This window comes from Leguminivora glycinivorella, chromosome 14 (genome assembly GCF_023078275.1).
Source record: "Leguminivora glycinivorella isolate SPB_JAAS2020 chromosome 14, LegGlyc_1.1, whole genome shotgun sequence".
NCBI lineage: Eukaryota > Metazoa > Arthropoda > Insecta > Lepidoptera > Tortricidae > Leguminivora > Leguminivora glycinivorella.
Genome location: NC_062984.1, coordinates 17914467 through 17941688, shown reverse-complemented (window position 1 = coordinate 17941688; position 27222 = coordinate 17914467). Strand labels below are relative to the sequence as shown.

General features: G+C 36.4%; 1 protein-coding gene across 1 annotated transcript in view; it reads left to right on the top strand.

Moving 5' to 3' along the window:
• The first annotated feature begins 7553 nt into the window (after positions 1 to 7553).
• Positions 7554 to 27222, top strand: part of LOC125233213 (probable chitinase 10) — a 169806-nt gene continuing 150137 nt past the window's right edge. The window contains exon 1 of the mRNA XM_048139124.1: positions 7554 to 7707. Within this exon, the coding sequence (XP_047995081.1) occupies positions 7705 to 7707 (3 nt within the window). The 5' untranslated portion in view covers positions 7554 to 7704. The remainder of the gene's footprint in view (positions 7708 to 27222) is intronic.

Genomic DNA, 27222 nt, shown 5'->3' with positions numbered 1-27222 from the left:
TTTAATTATTCATAATAAAAGATTCATACCGTAATTACATGCTTAACATTTTAATTATTCTAATTCTATCAACTAACATATTCTAAATATTCTTTCACGCTGTAAAAACAGTGTTCTAGAAGGAAACTGGTGATTTCTTTCTCTCTTTTTTCTCTTTAGAAAGAGACAAAAAGTAGCCTATGTCACTCTCCATCCCTACAACTATCTCCACTTAAAAAATCACGTCAATACGTCGCTCCGTTTTGCCGTGAAAGACGAACAAACAAACAGATACACACACTTTCCCATTTATAATATTAGTATGGATATTCCTGCTGATGCTGGGGTTGAAAAAATATGTTGAGTAAGTACCTACTTTCAGATAATATATAGTTGAAATAACAATAAAATTAACTTTAGGTGCGATATAGATCGGATTTGCCAGTGTCAAAAAATGCGTCTCTTCAAACAAAAACGCTATTTTTGACATTAATTTCGTTTCATATCGTAAGTATTTAGAATTGTCGTAGTTGTAATCGGGCCATACACCGTGTTTTTTTTTGTTTTCCGTTAAATTCGACACGTAGCTAGGTTCTTTATCAGGAACCACCCTGTATATCACTTTTAGTTAAATTCGCAAAAAAAAAAGTTCATCATTTTCATACATAATAAATGAATTTATTAGTGTGAGAGACCCTTAAGAATAACATTCAAGTTAGTGTCAAGTGATTGACGGCACATGTCAAAAGAAATAACATTATAGGAATTGGTAAAGGCTGTCCTCACGAGTTCAGTAATTATCTTAATTTTTTTAATAACTTGATAACCGTAAGAGTTAAGACGCTAGTTTTTTAGAGAAATTAACTGTATTTGATCTAAAGAACCTTCCCTTAAAGTTAACAGAATTCAATAAGAACAGGTTGTATATATTTAGCCAGTTTCGATCGATACTGACACTAAAACTGGTGCATTTTACCTTCCGAGGTATCATTAACTCCAAACCAAAGAGGATCGAGTATTATAGAGAGTTACTGTCGAAGTAAAATATGTAATCACAATGCGTAGACTGCCATCTCTTGACATAGGCTTAGAACTTTTGAACCTCAATTTTGACAATTTGGCCCATATTCTTCATAGCTTGATATATGTTAAAATGACAAATATTAATATTAGCGCCATCTAGCTGAGCGTACCCCAAAGGTGTAATGTCATCTAGGCCACCGTACCTTTTTCTGTATGGTACTGAGGTACGTTTTTTCTTAGACTTTATCTACCTATACGGAGTTATATATGTCTGCTTCAAACCCATTGGGCATAAGCACCTGCCAAATGCAATAATTAACTAAATAGTTTGCCTTCGACAAGACCTTACTATTTAACTAACAAAATACCAGTCCGTGGGCGGATATGGGTTTAAAACAAGTCTTCCAAAAGGTCATATATCCATACGTGTCCCATAGTAACTTACATCCTTTATAAAACCAGTGTTATGTACTACAGGAAGTGCACCAGTTTGCCGTGAAAGCCTTCGTACAGGCTGCGTGTGCGTCGGTTTCTATTTGATAGCTTTAGACATTTGATCAAATGATAACTATTAGAAGTACTGTCAACAATGTCAACATTAATAGTGGATGAAAGAAGTTTAGGTACCTACTATTCAGAAGTGCTTGTTAGTTTGCTAGGTATATGAACGAGACATTTACGTATAGCCTGACAAGTTTTTATTTGACCCTCGCCACGTTGCGGATTTTCAGCTGAACTAATTTATTTTACTGGCAAGGATTAATATTTGACACCCGTCGTCAAAAGTCATTGTATGTCAGTGATGTAAACGAGAAGTAAATATTTTCAATTTTCTAACGGTTTCATCGCAAATTTGCCCAAAATAATATTTAAAAAAGTGAAAATAATTATACTTAGGCACTGGTCCCACCGCGAGCTAGTAAGCTATGAGCTATCGGCTATAAAAACGAACAAAAGATAATCACTACCGTGTAAATAAAAGAGACACGGCGATGTTTATAGTTATATACTCGCCCAGCGGTGAGCTATCAAAATCGCCGTGTCTCTTTTATTTGCACGGGAGTGCTTATCTTTTGTTCGTTTTTGTAGCCGATAGCTCATAGCTTACTAGCTCGCGATGGGACCAGTGCCTTAAGGTGATAATTTACTAACAACAAAAAAGGATGAAGGATTTCACAGTATTTCGATAACATTGACAATTTATAGTGCGGTTGTCCTGTACTGATTATTTGGTTTCGATTTAGCTTAATTTATTTTTTGTTCTTATTTAAGGTGTATGTAGCTTTGCCGTGAAAAATATTTATAGAAATAAGAAGGCCGTTACATCATTGACACCAGTATAAAACAAGGTCCCACGTAAAAAGAAAATAAACATCGACGACTTCGATAAAGGCACAAAATTCATGGATTTTAGGCTGTGCGGAAACAAGTAGTGAGTATTTAAACCTTGCTTATTAAACTTTGATTCTCTAAAACCCTGTTTTCATTTTCTACAAATATTAAAGCGAAACCAGTACACGCTGTCCCCATTATATATGACGTCCGCACATTATTGCCATATGAAAGCGGTTTGTAGCGACACTCTTTCAGGGTCAAATAAAATCTTGTCAGGCTTTTTTTTTATATTAATACATATATGAAGTTTGCTAATTTTCAGTGTTTGTCAAAAGAAACAGTGAGAGATATCCAACTTTGTTTTGCTACTCTTTCAAAAAATGATGATCAATGATACATATCGCATCCACTTTTGATACACACCGGTATCGTGTCAAATAAAACTGGTGATTAGCCAAACTTATGTATAAATAAAGCCTCCGCCATACATAAAGCGTTTTGATAGCGTTGCGCTAGCGGAGCGCCAGCGGAGAGCAATGATAGCGGTGCGCCGGCGGAACGCTGGCGTTCCGCTCGCAATCCACGCGCATTCCGCTCGCAATCCGCGCGCATTCCGCTCGCAATCCGCGCTGGTTAGCTCCCGCTGGTTAGCAACGCCAGCGTTCGTCCGGCGCACCGCTATCGTTGCGCTCCGCTAACGCTCCGCTACCGCTCCGCCAACACTATCAAAACGCGCGTGTATGGCCGAGCTTTAAGAGTTTCTAACACATAATTTTAAAATACCCTTTTTATGAAAGAAATGTATTTTAATATAAAATATACAACAAGAACCTCAGACATCCTAAATACAATAATTAATATTGTTCAATATTCAGGTTAGTAAAGTAAAGTAAGTAGTAGGTAGGTAACTTATATGTAAAATAAATAGTTGTCTAAATTCTGAAATTTGTGAATCATCGAAATCGTTAGGGTTTTACGCAAATGTCTGGTTCTGTGTGACTCATATTGAACGTGAGCACGATCTAGTTGTAAATTTAATTGGGTCGATTTATAAGAATATGTCTGCGGTCGTAAAATGCCATGCCATGAGTCGTTTCATACAGTTTGCTTGGGTCGTGGAAATTAGACTACATAACATAAGTACCTATATATCTTTTTTAAGAATCTCCAAATGAATGTCTACTCTCCTTGGTCATGAAAAAAACTACGATAGTATTAAAGCTCGGCCACACATGCGCGTTTTGATAGCGTAGGCGGAGCGGTAGCGGAGCGTCAGCGGAGCGCAACGATAGCGGTGCGCCGGACGAACGCTGGCGTTGCGTCCAGCGGACGCCGGCGGGAACTAACGAGTGCGGATTGCGAGCGGAATGCGCGCGGATTGCGAGCGGAACGCCAGCGTTCCGCCGGCGCACCGCTATCATTGCGCTCCGCTAACGCTACGCTATCAAAACGCTTTATGTGTGGCGGAGGCTTTATTATAGGGAGTAAAAATCAGGATAGATATTATGATTATGATGAACTATACACAGTGTAACATGGGAAACCTAATTATTTTAAATTCTTGATCATATAAAATGACCATTTAGTCATGTAAACTGTCTGATTCTTAATTTCGTCAAGTCTCGACCAATAAAAAAAATCTTACTGTTTCAATTATGATATATTAAATATATTAATGAAACGCCATTACGGTAATGTTACACCGCGAATACAATACCTATGTACACGTGATCTTATATCTAATAATCTTTTTGCGTTTTTTTTTTGTAAATAATAAAAATAATTTTCATGTTGATACATAATTTATGGCCGCCCAGGCAAAAATATCTGTCATAGCAATATATTAACGTGATTGATTAAAATTTCAAATTATGACATTCAGAATACGAGTCCAGTAACTGGGTGTTTATTTCTCAACACATTCAATTACTACCATATTTAAATAACATAAAGAATTGGTATAAGTATTGCTTTTTTAAATATCACCTACATTGTAATTACTTGGCTATTTTTTTTTATAAAATAGTATATTTGTGTAACTTCGCAAATAAGGTATAATTTTAAAAATGGTAAAACTGTATGAAAAGGAGGATGGGCATTTTGGGCCACGAGCGAACAGGGATGACACCTATAGTAAAGTGTAGATATTATCAAGTTATACATGCCGCTATAAGACATTGTCCTTGAAAATCACTCTTTGACTTAGTTATGTTACAATTAAATAGTACCTACCATAAAATCTGCTTGAAAATGTGAAGTTTCTTGACGTTTTCTAAATAGACACTGAATGAAATTGATATATCTCTGAACTTGTTTCTAGAACAGGGAATATATTGTCATGCTTGGTAGACGGAGTGCAAATGTTTTGGTGAAAGTTGGCATATCCCAAAAACCAGATGAGAATCATAATATGGGCACAGAAGAAGTCTCCCTAGGTACAACTGTTTGCTCTCTAAAGGAACGATTTTTCTAGTATAGCTCTGGCATATCCATGTTTGCCACGAAGAATCCTAATCATGTACATAACTTTCATTTGTGTTCGCTCATGGCCCAAATATCCATATAAAATGCGCATGGCCCTTTATCATTCGGTTAAAAATTCCACCACAGAATTTCAAACTGTAAGCCAGAGCAGTCGCCCGTAAGTTGCAGTCGGATTACAGTCCAACTGTCTCGGCCCTAAAAAGCACCAAGAACCTGAGTCATTATAAATTACTGTTTTAATTAACTACCTATGTATAACAAACTAAGTCAGGGAAATGAAATTTAAATTAATAATGTAATTAAAGGACTTAATCACCTTTCTCAAACGTAATTAGTAATCACCAGTCACAGGCAAAATAAAATAACGTTGAGTATTTATATTCGAATTTGACTACTTACGGAAATTAATCTAAAATTGTACCAAATTAAGGGTCACTTTAGCATCACCGAAAATGGAGGGTTAACCCGAGGTTGGGTTAACCTTATTTAATATGGTGCAAGTGGCCCTTAGCGGCATAAGCGAAATCAAATCATACATATTTGGATACTATATGGTAACATGTTTCAATTGGTTCTGTTGTATGGTTTCAGAATAAAATCAAGCAATGATAATGCTTTTGCCAATTTCAGAAAATTTATTTTCATTAATAATTATCGATCTTATTATTCACGTTTTTAACCCCCGACGCAAAAACGATGGGGTGTTATAAATTTGACGTGTCTGTCTGTTTGTCGGTCTGTCGGTCTGTCTATCTGTTTGTCTGTCTGTCTGTTTGTCTGTCTGTCTCTGTGTGTCTGTCTGTGGCATAGTAATAGCTCCCAAACGGATGAACCGATTTCGATTTAGTTTTTTTTGTTTGAAAGCTGAGTTAGTCGGGACTGTCGGGAGTGTTCTTAGCCATGTTTCATAAAAACCGGTCCACTATGTCGTGGTCGGGGTTTTTTTTTTTCAAAATTTTAATTTTGTGGTTAGGTTATTTACGTTTTCATACATACAGTCTGACCTAGGTAGGGAATTTTAGGTCAATTGTACTCAGAATCACGAGTGCTTTCAACTTCACTGGGAGACAAAAAGTGTCCCAGAATTTCCATACATTTTTGTTACTTTCCTCTTTTGTTACCCCACACAACATGTACGGAAAATGGTAACAAAATAAGAAAAAATCTTGTGGGACAATTTTTTTAACTACTGGGATTGAAAAAGCTAGTGATTCTGAAATAGCATATTTTTTTTTTCAATAATGTCATATTTCATAAAAGTGGCAAAAAAAAAAGAAATGCTCATGTGTGAGAAAACGGGATGACACTACGATCGTAGGTAATCAATGAATGAATATGTGTGAGAGGACTTTAAGAATTGCGCCCTAGCGAGGTCTCAAACTCGTGGTAAGGCCACACAAGCCAGTAGGGCAAAAACTGTCTTGTAATAAGGAAATAAATGCAACAGCCGTTGTCTCGCTCTCCGGTGACTTTTGCAGGAGAAAGGAACCTGCGTACGATTTTATACTTAAACTGCAGAAACCGCATAATGTTCTTGATACTTTATCGATTATGCATTATGATTAAGATAAGTAATTGATGTTGTCTGGAAGAGATCGATATTTAGTAGTAGTAAGCTGTATTACTTTATTTTTTGAAGTGCACATTAAATAGTGTTAATTAGCATTTTGGGTGCATTATGTGATACGATAACAAACAAATTATTATTCTCTACGAATTCCCTCCAAATATAAAACCAAAGATAATTTCAGAAATAATCACAGTTTCCAACCAAAACCTACCTATTTGTAACGTTTTAAGTTTGGGCAATATTGTTGACAAATATTAGTACGAAAAATAACTTTTTCATTTGAATTTTGGTTTTTACTTACATTATATCGAAATGGGTAGAGATTTTTATCATATTTTTACAGCTATTTGCGTTCATATCGCTTACAGTCTCCAATTTAGAACAAATGAACCCGTTCTCGATGTTCTAAATTGCACTATTTTAGTCAGATTATCAGTGTTAAGTATACATGACACTGCGAATTAAAGGGTTAAGTATTTTATGTATATATTTATTATACTCGTATTTATATCTTTTATTGAATTTTGCCACCTTTATTGGTGACGTTAGAAATATTTAGAAAGTAAGTAAGTTTTAGTAGTAAGTATTATATCGTTGTCTGAGTACCCACAACACAAGCCTTCTTGAGCTTACCGTGGGCCTCAGTCAATCTGTGTAAGAATGTCCTATAATATTTATTTATTTATTTTATTACGAGTACGATCTAAAAAGTTAATTAGGTACCTATAAGTATACGATGTCTCATAAAAATATCTAATTACTTTTACAAACATTAGAAATAGGGTAATAAAAAACGACAGTTCTATTACTTTAAAATTACTTAGTTACTATAAAAATTAAATATTTAATTAATTTCTGAGAAAATAATAGAAAAAAGATTTTTTTATTAGGCACTAATAAAACATAATTAACCCGACATAAATTAGACGGTTTCACAGTTATTCAGATCAAATGTGAAATGCTCTTATTTCAAACAAAGTCTCATTATCACTCGATCAAGATAACAGCGGAAGAAAGCAAAATTAAAGTGCCAACGACCTTGAAATGCACGGATGTACACTTTCATTTTTAAACCAATCAAAATTCATGTCAAAGTATCAAGACAGTTAGGTCTGCGTACACGCACCGTCTATCGTTACGTACTTTCGGTTGGATTTAGTCCACAACTGTCTCTCGTGCAGGGCGGACGAAAGGACGGACAAACCGATATTTTATATATAAATTATTGACACTAGTTTATGTGTGAAGTGAGTGAAGTGTGTGGTACTTTTGTGTTGTGTTTATTTTTGTGTGTGATATAGAAAAAGGAGAAAATGGTAAGTTTTCTCTTTTTTTTTTTCAAGATTTATTTATTATGTGTTATCAAGGTAAACATGTGGTTGCCTAAAAGCGATTTCCTGCGAGTTTCAAAATATATGGTCAAGCATTAATTATTACATTGAAAGCTTGAGCGCAAAATAATTTATGTAGCCTATAATAAAATCTCAGCATGTGTAAATAGAAATTTGAAAGAAAGTTCGGGTGAGTCATACTATTAATATTCATGAGTAAGAGTTTTCAAATAGGTACTCCAAATGTTTTTTTTTTTGCAAATTTTTTTTTTTGTAAAAAAATTGTTTCTTTTTATTCTTGCGGTAGTTTGCTACGGGAAAATTATAAACCGCGGCTACGCTTAACAACCTAATTGCAATGTTAATAATAATAATAATATTCTTTATTGTGCACATTAAGTAATTACATACAACAAATAAGATCAAACAAGAAATTAAGCAACAACAGGCGGTCTTATCGCTAAAAAGCGATCTCTACCAGACAACCTTAATAATTTAATTTAATTTTTTTTTGTGTTTGGTATATGTATTCGCGCCGTTCTAAATTGGAAACCGGCGCGCACAATGGGTAAAAACAGCCAGTTTCACTGGGAGAAAGTGGCTAACAATCGCGTAGAAATCGTGCGCGCGCGCCGCCGTAAATATGTCTGCAAATCGATTATGGATCTAGATCTATATTTTGTTATTGATTAGAAATTCATTTTAGGGTTGTTTTGGCAAAATTTATGGGTAATATGATATTTTAAGTAAAAATTAACACATTTATTTTTGTTTTTTTTTATTTTGTATTTTTTTATGTATTTGATGAAGAGCTTCATTAATTTCAGTGATCATTATTCAATTTTAAATTGTTTTTTTTTTTGCATAGGTGGTACAATATCCTCAAGTAGGTATATTATTTAAAACATAAAGAAAATACATTATTTTTCTCATTTTCTCATTATGTTTTCCATGGAACGTATCAAAACGTGTAAGAAGCGACAGCGGTAAGCGGAAGCTTTTCCTTACGGCCGGCTGCAATTTCTATTAGACATCAACGCGTTTTCATACAACTACGTATTTACTTATACATATATAGAATACATACATATACTCACGCCGGTGCTCCATAATAGTTAGGCAGAATATTTACATCAAATTGCTCAAGCTTCTGTGCTAAATCTATATGTGAAATTCTTAACACGTCACTACACGGGCACATAAAATTAAAATTACTTGTATGTGTACGTATGGATGTTATTTGACTGTTAGTTACTAAGGGGTTAGCAACTGTCAAAGGTTTGCATAAATCCCAAATCTGTAGTCAATGGGATTTCGTTTTAACGATTTAGCTCCCGGCTCATAAACATTTAAAACTGATTTATATAATATTTCAGAAATCAATCTCAAATCGTATACATACTTGTAATATTCAGTTGCTTTTAATATAATTTGAAACAGGGCAAGACTTAGGACACCACAGACAACTAAAAGTGCTAACTTTTCAGTGTTGGATACTCTATGGCAGTTCCGACTCAATTATAATAAGCTCATTATAGTTGACTTTAGTTAACTGTAATAATTTCAAAAAGAGAATTTCATACAATTTCTTTATTAATTTGCGATACCTGGCAAATTTTCCTGCATCTGAAACACATTTTTTTTTATCTGTCGCGTTATCGGCTAATCAGAGACGGTTATTACAAACAATTGGTTGCTAGGTAATTCAATGTTGATACAACGGTGAACGACTCTATTAACATTAATATTAACTTGGATGAATGATGATATTTCCGTCCATTGATGATGAAGATGATGACTCGTAGAAAAAGTATTGTATACAATTAAATAGTGATATAATTAAGCTTTTCACTCTCGTACCGTACTATTAGGCCACTCAGCAAGCTTCGTGGCCTAAACATGGTACTCGACTGAAAAGCTTTGTAAAATACTATATAGTAGTATTTATTATGACACGTGGTTTAAGGGTCTCTCACACGTATAATTTAATTTATTATGGATGAAAATGATAAAACAATTTCTTTTTCGAATTGATTAAACTGTCATATTATACCAGATGGTTTCTGATAATGAATCCAACGACTTGTCACATTTAACAGAAAAACACACGATGTATTTAACATATTTAGTAAACACATATTTTACATACAACATAACATATTTTAGTAAAAAAAAATCTTTAAAAATGGGTATTAATCCGTGCTTATCCCTATACTATTTTGTCCGTTTTATGCAGTTTCAAAACTATCAAAAGAACTATTACTATACCTATTTTGTATAAGCAATAATCTAATAGTGTTAAACGATTCATATCGTTTCGTTAACGCAACTCGCATTTAGGCATTCGGGTGTATTGTAAGATTTACATTTTGCGCAAACGTTTTGCATGTTGAAATGTTATAGTCGGTTTTATTCGCCTTGATGAAAATAACTGCAATACTTACGCAGTTATATGTGATTATCTATGTCAGAATACAGCCTTGATCAAATAATGGTAAGAATACTTTAAATATTTTCAAAGAAGATTGTCAGTATTTTTGTTACACACTGTATACGGCATAATTTAAAAATGATAACCTCTGACCACAATTTGAGGGGCCAATGTACAATGTAGTAACTAGCTTTTTCCCGCGGCTTCGCTCGCGTTAAATTAGAAAATTGCGGAATGCTCCATACAAAATTCCACCCCCCCAATTTAGGAAAATTGGGGGTTTTAAAAGAAAAAAAGTAGCATATGTCACTCTCCATCCCTACAACTATCTCCACATAAAAAATCACGTCAATTCGTCGCTCCGTTTTGCCGTGAAAGACGGACATACACACTTTCCCATTTATAATATTAAGTATGGATGTAATATGTAGTAAATAAAAAACCGGCCAAGTGCGAGTCGGACTCGCCCACCGAGGGTTCCGTACAAACTTTCTTTCAAACTACCTAGTAAAAATAATCTCATATTTTCATATAACTCTAATGACTTGATTAGAAGACAAAAGTATAGGCACTAATGAGTATTATAGTGTATAGCGCCATCTCCCGGTCAAATTTTGCTAATTTGCGCGACCTGTGGCCCGTTTCTCGAAAGGTACAAGCCTTGTATTACAAGTGTGTTTCCATGACAACCCATACGATTTGACAGTTCGCGCACTTGTAATACAAGGCTTGTACCTTTCGAGAAACGGGGCCCTGGTTTTTCAGGGATAATTCTTTATAATGTTAACCGATTTAAACAGTTTTTACTTTATTGGACAGAAGATAGTTTATGTAACATCTCGTATTAATTTGAAGTACGATATACATCCGCAAGGGTGGGTAAATTGAAAGTAAAAATCTGAAAAGTTTTTTGTGAATTAAAAAAAAAGTATTCAAAGTACAAACACGATTATATTTTTCCTGTAATATATAGCATAAAGCCAATGTTTACTAAAATTTTCATAATTTTTTGTTGGTAAACTACGGAGATAAGGGGGGGGAACGGTATTTTTTTTACATTTTCCTTCAAAATTCTTTTTTTTTCCTCAACAAAAAAAATTATAAAAAATAGCTTATTTACGTTCAATTTGAGCTCTTTCCAACGATACCCCACTTGACCTAGTAACTTGAAATTTACAGTTTGCCCCCCTTTCATTTTGGCCATTTTCTACAATTAAAATTAATATATTAAAAAAAATTATACTTTCTATTTGTAGAGGTTTACAATGTTCACAACTATTCCAAATTTCAAGTTGATAGCATTAGTAGTTCTCGAGATATTTAGGAATGTGACAGACGGACAGACAGACGGACAGAGTCGCACCATAAGGGTTCCTGTTGTACCTTTTTGGTACGGAACCCTAAAAAAGATGTAGGCCACCAACCCCGGAAACGCGAAAAAGACGTCTCAAATCGCGTGTTTTTTAATTTTCGCAATTTCTTACCGGACTGTCTGCTTACTTCTAAACAAGCCATATTATCACTACAATATCTGGCCGGCAACATATTTCTGTGAAAATGTGGCCCGTGCCCCCTGTTGCCAACACTCCCAAGTAGAAATTTTAATAAACGAACCTACAAACTTCCCGTAACCATAACAAAAGCAAACCTCATAAACTCTTCCAATCTCCAAGAACTTCAAGTTTTCCATGAATATAAAGCGACTTATCAACTATTTAGAACGACTTATACTCATCAGTCGCGTCAAAACATGTATACAAATTTATACTTTATCCTTTAGTCTTGGCGTCTAAGAGTGTTTACATGATTTTGACAGGCTCTTGTGACATAAGTCGTTTTATCAGAAAGGTCTCGTCTCAAGTTGGAGGTCAGTTCAGTTCGGACATCTGTCAGATGGACTTTCAAAGTATGGTAATCAGGGGTACTGGAAATGAATTAGAATCTTCGAGTTATGCTTGTTAGAGGTTTCTATGTTTATTTTGGAAAGGTGGAGTAGGCTTATTAATAGGTATGGATTTTTTTATTCATTCGAGATCACTTCCGTTTAGGAATCGTCATCGGCCCTAATTTGAGCTAATTTAGGCTTGTTTTTTGAAAACCCTTCGTAAATTTGTTTTGTGTTTCATAATTTTACATTGTCTGCCGAAAGTTAGATTTTTCTTAATACCTAATTTTCTCAAACCAGCGTGAATTGTATGTGCAAGTATTAAAGCACCATAATCCATACTAATATTATAAATGGGAAAGTGTATGTGTATTTTGTTTGTCCCTCTTTCACGGCATAACGGATGGACAAATTGACGTGATTATTTAAGTGGAGATAGTTGAAGGCAAGGAGAGTGACATAGGTATCTTTTTGTTTCTTTCTAACGCGAGCGAAGCCGCGAGCAAAAGCTAGTTATAAATATAGCAATGCTTAAATTGTGCACGTATATTTGTATCTTGATCTTTTGAATATTTTTCATTGACATTGCATTAGAAATAGACATTCTGTAATAAAGAGGCAAAAATGAGATATTTCACCGCAGTAACTTTGACACTGAACACTGGCTAATTGTGCCTGTATCTGGGTCAGCGTTAAGCGTTAATATTTCCTCGTTGAACAGGCAATGACGAAGTGTCATGTCTGCACATCTGGCGACAAATGTACTATTGTGAAAATGGCTGCGGCGTCAGTCACTCTCAAATTATTAGAATAGTATAGACTATTATAATCAAATCATTGATTTTTTTAATTGAGTTGTAATTATTGTATTGACATCACTATTCTGATCATTTTTTTTTCTTTTTTAAGCCTCCACCACACATAAAGCGTTTTGATAGCGTAGCGTTAGCGGAGCGCAATGATAGCGGTGCGCCGGCGGAACGCTGGCGTTCCGCGCGCAGTCCGCTCGCTATCCGCGCTCATTAATTCCTGCCGGCGGCCGCTGGGCGCAACGCCAGCGTTCTTCCGGCGCACCGCTATCGTTGCGCTCCGCTGACGCTCCGCCTACGCTATCAAAATGCGCATATGTGGCCGAGCTTTTAATGTATAAAGCATCAAGTTAGACATCATTTTATTGGAATTTTATTTGAATGATTGTATTTTTTATTTATTTTTTAAATAATTGTAACAATGTTTGACAGTGTATGATTAGTACCACTAAATGTATCTATCTATCTATCTATCTACACATGCTGTACTCCGTATCTCGAGCAGTTGCAGTCGCTTGATCTGTCCTAACCTTTCATTGTGCATCCTCATTGTAACCGTACATAACGGGAACCAAAACTTACGAAACCATACCTTAACCTTTAAACTAACTAGCTGTAGCCGATGCAACCGGTCTCCCATCTATCACAACCCGGTATCCATTGCCTTAGGGCCCTTTACTTTGTAAACCGATCACTAGTAGGCCTTTTCATTAAGGGTATAAGGTTTAAAGATGGATAATGCAGTATTCTTGCTAGTATAACGGTTGCCCAGCTGAGGACTGAGGTAGACATAGAGTTGCAAATATTAGACTATCTTTTGCCCGCGGCTTCGCTCGAGTTAAATTCTAAAATTGCGGAATACTCCACACAAATGTTCACCCCAGATTTTAGGGAAGTGGGGGTTTAGAAGAGATAAATGTAGCCTATGATACTCTCCATCCCTTCTAATATCTCCACTTAAAAACATGTCAATTCGTTGCTCCGTTTTGCCGTGAAAGACGGACAAACAGACACACACACACTTTCTATAATATTAGTATGGATTCCCATTTATAATAATTAATAATATTAGTATGGATGACTTTGGGGAGGGGTAGTTGACCAAACTTGATATTTTTGTGGCACTTTCAGTAAGAGTAACATATGTATAAATTGTTATTATTATTTGCCTTATCACAGTGTCATAATTTTTATATAACTTAACCCTTAATAAGACCAGGGTAATACATGGATTCTATCATATATTGGTTCATATTTGTCTATCAGATTAAAGGAAAATTATGAATATTTTTTGGTGGACAAAATATGACCTGTATGTTGCGAGGTATCTTAAACCATACCTATTTTTAATTTCGACGCATTGCGTATGTTTTGTGCGTTATTGGTGCTCGAGAATGGAATGTCTATATTAATTACTAAGTCTATGGGTAGGAAGAATATTTGATTTGTTGGTGAATTGAATCGAACGCATTCCAGATTTAATTTGAACTGAATGACCGTTGAGTTTTTAAAGGGCACTCTTTAGTTACCGTTATAGCTTTTGCCCGCGGCTTCGCTCGCGTTAGAAAGAGACAAAAAGTAGCCTATTTCACTTTCCATTCCTTCAACTATCTCCACTTAAAAAATCACGACAATTCGTCGGTCCGTTTTGGCGTGAAAGACGGACAAACAAACAGACACACCGACTTCCCAATTATAATTATATGGATTTGAGAATTAATTAAAGATTGAAGGTCTCAATGGCATCACAGGAGTTTTACTTGGCTTAAGGTGGCTCGCTTTCCATACAAAAAACATCTACCATGTATTTAGTCACCGCACACTACAACTAAATAAAAATATGCGCATACATCTACTATACATTATCCGTCGTCGCGGTAGTGAATGAAATACATTGTTTCATACAGAAATCATGGACAAATCCTTGTGAATTTTTTATTAATTTTACGTAAATGTGCGTGCCAAATTTTGTGTACAGACACAGAGCCGTCATATTTCGCGCATTTTTAGTTGACATTGTCATCAGTGACATTTGGCTCTTGACAAGTAATTATTTAAAGATATTGGTTTAGTTAACTCAAGCAGACTCAGAAACAATGACGCATTTTGTCAACAAAGATACATATCGTGTATTTCGACACTGCTAATGTAAATCGAAATGGCGTCTCGGTCAAACGACCGACTATGATGCAGAAGATCGTGGGTTCGAATCAGAAGTTTTTTTAATCATTTGAACTTTTATGGATTTATTAAGTATTTTTTATTTTTTTAATGGAATATTTGACTATTACTATATTGCTTTCCTATTTTTTATTTTCATACAAAAATACAATACAATCCTTTATTATGCCTTTGTTGATAAAATAAAATATTACACGTCTGGTATAATACATTATACATAGGTCATAGTGTGGGGCATAGTATTAGTAAAGTATTGCATTTACTGAGCTGGTTGACCTATGTTATTGTTGTGTGAATGTTTTTCTTCAACAACTAAATGGTTATATACAAGAATATGGGTAGCTTTTGCACATTGTAATTTTTCCTCAGTCACCCGTTGACCACGAACGCTGTAAAGTGTTTGAAACATCGGGATGAATTTTAAACTCATTATACGCGATTTAATCCGTTTTCATAGTTTTTATTTCATGAGTAACTATCGCGGTAATTGAAGACAATATTAACTAAATGGTTACAAATAATAATTATCATCAATATAATCTGGTCCAGGCAGGCAATTATGGTCGCGCGATAAATGATAAAACATCAGGCAGGCAATTATGGTCGCGCGATAAATGATAAAACATCTGGCCGTCCCTATCGCACTTACTAATAGTGCGATAGGGACGGCCTGATATTTTATCGTCTATCGCGCGACCATGCTACCCGTGCTGGTCGTCCCTATAATCGCACTTACTAATAGTGCGACAGGGACGGCCTGATATTTTATCGTCTATCGCGCGACCATGCTATGCTACCCGTGCTGTACTAGCTTTTGCCCGCGGCTTCGCTTGCGTTAGAAAGAGACAAAAGTAGCATATGTCACTCTCCATCCCTTCAACTATCTCCACTTAAAAAACATGTCAATCCGTCGCTCTGTTTGGCCGTGAAAGACGGACAAACAAACAAACACACATTATCTTTGGTGAAACAACGAATTCTTCCACTTCAGATTATAGAGTAACCAGCTTTTCCCATTTATAATAAACTAGCTTTTGACCGCGGCTTCGCTCACGTAAGAAAGAGACAAAAAGTAGCCTATGTCACTCTCCATCCCTTCAACTAAATCCCCTTAAATAATCACGTCAATTCGTCGCTCCGGTTTTGCCGTGAAAGACGGACAAACAAACAGACACACACCCTTTCCCATTTGTAATATTAGTATGGATTTGACATTATTATTTATATTTAATTAATTATATATGTATAGCCCAATTTCGTCGGGAACAGCGTGTTATGTAATGGCGTCGTTGGTGTACAGTCGTCTGTCACGCCGTGAAGGTGCGTTCGATTCCCAGGATTCTATTAACTTTTTGTATTTTTTTGGATATAAATTTCGTATTTTTTATTGACCGAGCAAGAATGGAGAGCCGAAGGTATCAATTTTATCTTAGAGAACCTATTGATATTTTTATTGTCATTTTGATTTTCTATTTATTAAGTTGAGATATAAAACACAACTTTTAATACCCTCGCTAAATATAATATTTTATCGAAATTACTCCTTAGATAAAAAAAGTCCACTTGAGTTTTTAAAGCATTACGTTACTCAGTTAACTATTGCATTTTCATTTACTAATTTAAGATTTCAAAACCGATTTGAATACCCTTGCTCCATCGAAAATAAACAATTAGAAAAAAAAATCATTCGAATCGTAGTTTAGAAACTAAAATTTATCTATACTTTTTTAGAATTTTTAAAAATATCAGATTAGGATAATTATGTTAGAAATTCTGAGTTCGACGAACCCAAAAATTATTACCATGTAAGAGAATAGGTTTTTAATCTTTTTTGTGGAAAACGCTCAGTAACTACTGTACGAGTACATATACATTTATGTATAATAATAAAACAAAAAATAGTGTCTCATAGTGTTGTGTTCCTGCCGGTGAGTAAGGCTGCCAGAGCTCAACGAGGGTGTGGGGTGCTGACGACGGGAGGACTTACGGAACTAATTTGTTCCGTCTATTGTCCTTTGAGTCGTCGGCAACCCAAACCATCCTTTGAACTTGTACACTCCTTTTTGCTGTGCACACGCAGCAAAGGGGAGTGTACAAGTTTCTAATGGGGCGGCAACGCGCACGCGACACTCTTCGAGTTGCAGGCGTCCATAGGTTACGGTGACCGCTTTCCATTAGGCGGACCGTATGCTTATTTGCCACCGACGTAGTATAAAAAAAAAAGAGAAAAAGTCTTGGATTCGAACCCAGTACTTCCATGCAAATCATGCGATGGCACGTATTTACCGCAAGGCTATTTAAACAAGCTGTCGCCGCGTGAAATTATCGACTAGAAGGAATACAAAAACACTGTTTGTATGTGTGAGTGGTACTTAGAAATAGTGTAAAATAGTAAATTTATCTACATTAAGGGGATTAACGTTACTATGAGAAGTTGAATGTTTGTTGTAATACGTCAATTTTAATATTAAATGTTCGCGAAGCATAATTGAAAGTATATAAATGCCTGTACGACTCCACAAAAAAAATAAGACTGGTAATTTGAAGATTAACGCCATCTAACGCAGCCTGAGCTTCGGGTAACCTAAGCGAGCCACCTTAAAGTACTTCTCTACAGATCCACAAAAAAAATTGTCTAACTGACATAACTCTGTCGATTCAAGTCTATTTTAACACGCTTTTATTAGGTCGACCTGTACCTATGAAATTATAACTAGGTATGTAATGAAATCAAAGGTAACTAATTTAACCATCTTCCAAGGATCGTAACGTAATGAAAAATAGTTCTCTTAGTCTTGTAATGAACTTCGACCACGATCAGGTTTCAACATTTATAAAAGTGTGTTTTTCTCTATATATTTTTTTTAACTATTAATTTACTAGCTTTTGCCCGCGGCTTCGTTCGCGTTAGAAGCAGACAAAAAGTAGCCTATGTCACTCTCCATCCCTTCAACTATCTCCACTTAAAAATCACGTCAATTCGTGGCTCCGTTTTGCCGTGAAAGACGGACAAACAAACAGACACACACACTTTCCCATTTATAATATTAGTATGGATTATTTTGCATGTACTTGGGTAACCATGCAATATTCTAATTATCAGTAAGGAATCATGATTAAAGAATTTGTAAATTGTATTTGAGAGTGAATTTAGTATTTATTTTACCATTAATGTAAAGGAACCATTATTTATATTATAATGCTTTTTGTGCTAAATAAGTACTTAATAGGATTTTACTTTCACAGAACAATGTTGGAACATTTATGCAATACAAGGATGCGTGCATAGCCGAATGGCACAAACGCTCACGAAACGCTCACGAAACGAAACGCTAGTAGATATCTATCTCTATCGCTCGTGCGTATTGGCGCGACAGAGCCAGACTAACTGGCGCGGCGTTTCGATTTCGTTTGGCGTCGGAGAAATGCCATTCGGCTATACGCACAGGTACTCTTTGTTCTTGTGTCAAATAAGATTTAAGCCGATTATACATTAATCGTGTTATTCGAATGACAGAATCGTTTGAAGCAAATATTGGCATAACTTGGAATAGACAACAAGGTTAAATGGATGTACAATTGTTCATACAGGCAGTAAGGCATAGTAAGCCAAGAGTAAGCACATTTATAATAATAAAAAAAGATAGTTCATTTGTATACCAATACATGTATAACTTTCTAACCTCACCCATTCAGAAAAGGTACTTTTCTTCAATGCTTTGAGGGAGCAAATTGATCCTTTTCTGTTCAGGACACATTTTTAGTACATTTATTATTTGTTTTTGCCTTTGGCTAGTCTGTGGTCAAGGGTAAGCCCATTTATAATTAAAAAAAAAATGAATTTTTCTTTAGGTTTAAATAAGATATGGAAGGTGGTAGGAAAACCAAAACTGGAAGAGATCCTTATCAGGGACAAAGAGGATCGAGTATTATAGAGAGTTACTGTCAAGGTAAAATGTGTAATCACAGAGCATAGACTGCCATCTCTCGACACAAGCTTAAGACTTTTGAACCTCAGGTTTGACAGTTTGGCCCATATTGCTAAAATGTCAAATATTAATATTAGCACCATCTAGCCGAGCGTTCCCCAAAGGTGTAACGCCATCTAGGCCTCCGTACCTTTTTCTATATGGCTTTGAGGTACGGTTTTTTCTTAGACCTTATCCGTCTTTACGGAGTTACATATGTTTTTGTCAGGGATAAGTTCGCCTTTGTACTTCCTCCTTCTTCTTTTGATGTCTTGTATATTTTTTGTTGATACTGGTGGTACAATAAAGAGTTTAGTTACTTAAAACCAGACTCTTTAGCACAAATTGCCTTGTCGCGCGCGAGTCCATACATCAAACGCGACTTACGCGACTTATGGACTCGCGCGCGACAAGGCAAGTTGTGCTAGAGGGGCAGTATGTGTCATATGGTAGCAAAACAATTTCCACCTTGGGCGTTAATTAATACCAAAGACCTATATAACTTCGTAAAGACCGATAAAGTCTACGAAAAAAACGTACCCCAAAACCATATAGAAAAAGGTACGGTGAGCTAGAAATGGCGATACACCTTTGGGGTACGCTCGGCTAGATGGCGCTAATATTAATATTTGACATTTTAAAACATATCAAGCTAAGAATATGGACCAAATTGTCAAAACTGAGGTTCAAAATTTTTAAGCCGGTGTCGAGAGATGGCAGTCTATGCAATGTGATTACACATTTTACTTTGACAGACATTCTCTATAATACTCGATCCTCTTTGTTAATACTTACTTGAATGTACGCCCTAGCCGTAAATACCTCATTTTGGTCCCTTGTTACACAATCTACTATTTACCACCACCTTAAACATCCAACCGCCCTGACCCGTTTATCGAACACGTCCGTAGACCATTTGCGCGTATTGTGCACTGTAAACATTTCGACAGGCTTACGTAAGGCCACGTAACGCCGCGCGCTTGGGCAAGCGAGCGCACGACAAGATAACGGTCTAAATGCACGATAACTTTATAGCAATATTTGTTCTTGGTGACAAAAAGAAGGGTGATATTTGATCATAATATGATGATGTTACCTCAATAGGGACATAGGCTCTTAGAATCTTCCACTTTTCACGATTCTGGTCGACTAATTCCAAAGCCTAGTCCACCTTGCGCCAGCCTCCCTCTCCACTGGACGCCTCATTTAATCATATGGGGGTGGTAAATGTTGAGGAGGTACTATGTCTTTCAATTTTGTGTTAAGTACCTTTTTGTGACCGTTCTGCGTGTCATTGGCGCCGCCAACTCATCGTTTTAAGCCAGTAGTGTCGGGAACTACTAAAAAAAAAAACATCACGTCTTGCCACGGCTTTATGCTGAGCGTGCTTTTTTAAGGACTATGCTGTGGTTGCTATTCACATGGTATAAAAATACTCGAGATAATGTGTACCGACCTTTAGCAAATGTTATCTGGAAATTTGAAATTATCTTGGATCGCACCAGATCCAAGATCCAAGGGCAAAGTCGTGACATGTTCCAGACTTTTCCAAATTTTTGCCACCGATATTCTGTAGGGATAGTGTACCTGTACAGTGTATCGAAAAATTAGATTATTTCTAATTTAGATCGACAATTGTTGCTTCAGCCGTCGGCTTATCCTAAGCTTCATATGCTCAACGCACATATCATCAGTTCACTTAGTATTATATACCTCACATATAAGTAAAGACATAAATCCTTGTGGCCCTTTGTCAACAAGTTCTAGGCGATTGCTCCCGCACCCAGCATTAGGTGGAAAGTGCACTGCGCAACGCCAGTTAGGCTCGTTTTCACCGTTCCGCTCCGCCGGCGGTTGCGCCATGTATTATTAGCCGATAGCTATGTCTGCATACGTCGTGATGGTTGGCAAATTTTGACAAAAGACTGTCAAGAATTGATTTCGAGCTTTCATTGCTCAGAGGCTAGTACCAGTAAATCGACCTGAGTGAAGGGCACCGCAACGTACAGTAATTTGACCCAGTCCGTTTTCACATTATCCGATCCGATATCGAATCTCGGAAGGATTTCAATGGAAAAAATCCAAGATGGCGCCTGTAATGTATGGGATATCGGTCCGACATCCGATATCGGATCGGATAATGTGAAAACGCACTTAGTCATGAGGTTTCGACGAAGAAGAAGTACCAGTAGCTTCTACTTACAATCTTAAGTGATTGTCAATAAATACCTAAATGTAAAAGAATAGTGTTATCAATTGGGCATTAGCGTGTCGAGACCTAGTACTTTAACCTTATGCATAAATTAAATATAACAAGATCATACCATCCCATACATTAAAATGCGACCGCCTACGAACGCGCTTACACTCCACCACACATAGATGGCGCCACAAAAAATGCCTTGGTGCCACCGATTATTTGTAGATTGTCATTAAGTGTCAATTCCGAGCCGTAAATCTATGTCAAAAGTGACACTTAACGCCATCTACAAGTATAATCGAAAGCTACAAGACATTTTTTTTGTGGCGCCATCTATGTGTGGTGGAGTGGAAGCGCGGTCTTAGGCGGTCGCATTTTAATGTATGGGATGGTATGATCTTGTTATACTTAATTTATGCCTTATGTCAGATAGTGCAGAATGGTAACGATGCTAGGTTTTTCATGGCCGAAAAGTGACAATAATTATGGGGGAGGTAATTTAACCATAATTATTTATTATGACTGTGTTGAGCGTGATGAGACTGATGAGTTGGTTTGTTATAAGGTCTCTTCGCATTTGAAATCTGTATGACACTTATCTGGTGGAAAACCACATATTTTTTTGAATATTGTTATTAAACAGGCATATTCTGGGCGAGCTCACTCCATGGTAGGCCACGTCTTTGCCATTGGCTAGCCCGTGGCCAACAGTAAGCTCATTTATAACTCAAAAAAATAAATATTATATATTAGACTTATATTGACCGGGATATAGACCGTGATTACCTCCCGGTCCTGCACGGGAAGCATGGTCGTGCGATAGACGATAAAATATCAGGCCGTCCCTATCGCACTTATAAATAGTGCGATAGGGACGGCCTGCTATTTTATCACTTATCGCGCGACCATAATTGCCTGGCTGGTCTATATCCCGGTCAATATAAGTCTAATGAAAATAACCGTGAATCATTCAAAACTCTTAAATATTATATATTACAAAATTATCATTTCGTTTTTAACAAGATATGAGTAACTCCATTAGAATATCAAATAATCATCGTATTTTTACAATCAGATTTATCCTCAACGAGTAACAAGCGATACACAAACCCATATCGTAATTTACTTACCTTATTATTCCCGTGAAAAGGGCTTCTTTTTTTACCGCCCCGCTTTGTCAAATTCTGTACGCGTGTAAACATAATGTATGATCAAATCAATTGATTGGGAGCAACGGGTGTGTAATGGGATTACCTATCACCGGAGGCTGTATTCTGATAACCAATAGGCACAATTATAGGAGAAAAGTGTGGATTGAACGAAGGTGTAATGATAGAAATTGAGAAAGGTGCAATATATGTTGTATCATATGTACGTATATGTTGAGATTGTTTGTGCACGTGGATACTGATACTAAGTGAAAGAAGGCTAACAAAGAGAGTGGCCCTATTATACCTCTGCGGGCTTTCTCTGATCGAATCGGGGAAGAAAAACCAGGAGCACTTGCGTATATACTTAAGGAATGTAATGAAAAGTGAAAGAGGTATGTCAGGATATTATTACAAGAAAAAAATATCCAACTTTTTACCTACTTACAAACCCAGTTATATGCTTAGCTTACTATCTTCCAAAAAAATCGACTAAACTAAACTATCAAAGGAACCACAATTCGATACAAGAAATATAACTATGCTCTTTTAAAACTTTGTAAATTGAAAAAAGCCAAATTATAACATGATAAAAAATAACTTAGAATTTAAAATAATATGCAAGTTAAAAAGTCCACAGATATGTATGTATGTATGTATGTATAAGCTTTATTGTACATAAAGGAAACAAAAGAGACACAGTTACAGAGTCAGTAATATACAATGTAGGCGGACTTATCCCTTAATGGGATCTCTTCCAGTCAACCTTTGAGGAAATGAGTAGAAGCGAATTAACGATGAGTGACGAATTCAAAAATGTACAACCACTAAAAGAATTAAATGCAAATTTTGTATACACATGGTAACAAATATATACATATACAATTACATTAATACACCAATATATACATAGATAATAATATAATAATAAATAAACAAATACTCATAAAATATATATTTATATAGGTACTTAGACCAAAAAGTATATGGATATAAATTCAGAAAGCAAATGAACTATGTACCACAGCACACAGGCATGACTTTAACCGCATCCATGTTTACAGTAGGTACCATAATGTATGTAGACTACCCACAGAACTAGATTTAGATAGAAGAAACAAGTCATCTATTTGTACCAAGTCGTCACAAAACTGACAGCGAGTTAATTTTTGTTAACAACTTACGCTAATTGGGGTGTCCCAAGTTCCGAAAATGCCCGTATATATAGACATCTGTGTTATTTCCTTTCTTTCCAAAAATATTGGTTGTATCGATGCGAGAATACAGCCTCAGGTCTGTTAGTCACATAATATTCTTTATTGAAGATTGAGTAAGTTGCAAGGTGAGGTAGGCACCGTGAATATCGAAAGGCGTTTATTAAATTTTTCGTTGTCTGTGTCTCTTTCTTGAGTTTTAAGTGCGAAAGAGATGATGATAACAAAACTGAGATATTTTTATATTCGTGATAACATTTTGTTCTTTGCATTTTTCGTAACGAGCTATTTAGTAAAATTGTATTATGTTTCATTCATAGTAAGTATTATTTAATACAGTCGTAATATTTTTTCAGAAACGTTGTATAAAAATTATTAATTCCTTACCTATAGCACACCTGAGACACTGGCACAGACCAACCCCTATAGACATCCATTACAAGACGACTCGCGGTCGCCAGCCTTCCTAGTATTTGCACTGATATAAGCGCGGGCGCTCGCCGTGCCCGATCAGTAGCGACTAGCGACCAAATAACAGACCCGAAAGCAGCGCGTGTTTTTCGCAGTAAAAAAATTGAAAAAGGGTATTTTGATGTCTTAAAGATGTCCACCTGTAGTGTGAAATGGTGTGGAAAGGTAACAAGAAGCTCAAATTTAAAAACAGACGTCATTACATTCCATATAAAAGTCATATTTATAATTTATTCAGAGCCGGCATAGGTCAACTTACATTGGCCACTTACGCGTCAGTAGAGGGACAGTCCCTTTCATCTGGCGCGACTGCCCGCCGTCCTTGAAACGGCCAATCACAGCGCGCTTAACACATTCCCCGCCCGCTCCTCGCACCCCTGGCACTGGTGACTCGTATCGCGAACAAAATATACAAGATTGCTACTCTATAGGAGGTTCTCTGTGGACACTGGCGATCAAATATATGAAAGAGGCGCGTTCCTAGCACACAGTATAAACTCGTGTAGGTGAACGCGTACTATGCTTGTATGAGTGAAGTATGACAGGTCGACTGTTCGCGTTTTTGACAGGCGGTAACTGTGAGGTAACCGAGAGTGGGTGGGCGGCACTTTCAGCGGGGAGCAGGAGTGGCCATACTGTATTATAGTAATATTTATTATACTGTGCCTATAGGTACCTATCGCTGTTATGGCGTACCCTTGATCTAGTTAATAAACACAAAAAATAACCATGGTCTAGTTGACATTCAGTACATTGTTATCTAAATGGTTTTTAATTTTAAAAAATGCATTAAGAGGGTTAAACTAATGTTTCTCTCTCTCACATTAGGTTCACAACAAAGGGCTTGTCTAGAACAAGGATATTTACTTGAATATAAAAAGGTACTAATTATTAACGCATTATGATAGTCATTGTCCGATATATTGTAAGCGCTGGTAGCCTAGCGGTAAGTACGTGCGACTTTCGTTCCGGAGGTCGCGGGTTCGAACCCCAGATCGCATCAATGAGTTTTGCGGAATTTATGTGCGAAATGTCATTTGATCGCTTTTCGGTGAAGGCAAACATCGTGAGAAAACCGGACTAATTCCAATAAGGTTCTAGTTTACCCTTCGGGTTGGAAGGTCAGATGGCAGTCGCTTTCGTAAAAACTGTGCCTGCGCCAAATCTTGGTATTAGTTGTCAAAGCGGACCCCAGGCTCCCATGAGCCGTGGCAAATTTCGGGAAGATGATGATTGTCCGATTGTATCAGATCGACAGCTCTGATCGAGTGCTCAAAATGATAATAGAAGCGTATTCAAATATTTGAGAGAATCGTGGCCGCTCATGTCCGATTTTATCATCATCCTCCTTGCGTTATCCCGGCATTTGCCACGGCTCATAGGAGCCTGGGGTCCGCTTTGACAACTAATCCCAAGATTTGGCGTAGGCACTAGTTTTACGAAAGCGACTGCCATCTGACCTTCCAACCCGAAGGGTAACTAGACCTTATTGGAATTAGTCCGGTTTCCTCACGATGTTTTCCTTCACCGAAAAGCGACTGGCAAATATCAAATGACATTTCGCACATACGTGAAAAACTCATTGGTGCGAGCCGGGGTTCGAACCCGCGACCTCCAGAACGAAAGTCGCACACACTTACCGCTAGGCTACCAGTACCAGCGTTTCCCACTCATGTCCGATTTCGACTGTAGAAATTCTAAACTCATCGTTATACAAGGTGCTCGCGAGGAACCCGCATAACTTGAACCACGCGTTTCTGAGGCAAAAAGAAAGAAAAAATGTTATATGAATTTTCAAATTTTTCGCCAAAAAAAAAATTTTTTTTGTGTTTTTTTTTTTACTTTTTTTGACGTATTTTATCATAAAAATTTTTTTTATCCATAAAGTTGGCAATTAAAATGAGTTCCTTCATTTATTTTTCTAAAAACCAAATTATTTGGAAGTTTTTCTTGTCACATTTTGACATCTATCAATGACTACTGTGAGACTATGCTCCACAATTGCGCATCAGCGCCGTTAAGAAACCTTTTCTACTGAGTAACAATACGGAAATGTTTTTTTTTTTAATTGGAAATAACTCTGAAACTAGACGAAATCTAGAAAAGTTTATATGACATTTTAGTCTTAAAATGTGACCAAGAATATGCCGTTAAAGTTATATGGGTTCCTCGCGAGCGCCTTGTATAAGTAAACGAACATTATGTTCCGGACACAAGCTTACAGAATGCTCCCAAAAAGGTTTGGCGGCCGAATACGGTTAAGTATACACAAAGACATATATAACTCCGTATAGACAGATAAAGTCTAAAGAAACGTACCTCAGTACCATAATGAAAAAAGGTACGGTGGCCTTGATGGCATTACACGTTTGGGGTACGCTCAACTAGATGGCTCTTATATTAATACTAGCTTTTGTCCGCGACTTTGCTCGCATTAGAAAGAGACAAAAAGTAGCCTATGTCACTCTCCATCCCTTCAACTATCTCCACCTAAAAAATCACGTCGATTCGTCGCTCCGTCTTGCCGTGAAAGACGGACAAACAAACAGACACACACACTTTCCCATTTATAATATTAGTATGGATTTGACATTTTAAAACATATCAAGCTAAGAATATTTATGGGCCAAATTGTCAAAACTGAGGTTAAAATGTTTTAAGCCTATGTCAAGAGATGGCAGTCTATGCACTGTGATTACACATTCTACTTCGACAGTAACTCTCTATAATACTCGGTCCTCTTTGGTAGACATGATCGTGACTTCACGATCATATATTTTTGGCTGCAAACGATAATCTTACCTAACAAATGTAAACAAATTTTCCGACAGACGCCAAAAACGTTCATCCAACTAGTTTCCCATGACATTTCGAATGTGGTCAGTTGAATTAATTATCGTAGATGAGACTTAAATATATGCCACAGTATTATGATCTTTAAGGTCAGTTGAATAAACACTTAGGAAAATGCAACGATTTGATCCTTTAGTTTTTTACAAATGTGATTAATTTTAGTGCAGATAATGTTTTTTGTTGCTTGTAAATTGTTAGTTTGTTCCTTATTGTATGCAATTTTGAAAATTAATTTATTACGAGACACGATTGGCAATATATTACCTGTAGTCTAGCCGAGTATTTTGACGACCGGTCTGGCTCAGTCGGTAGTGACCCTGTCTACTAAGCCGCGGTCCTG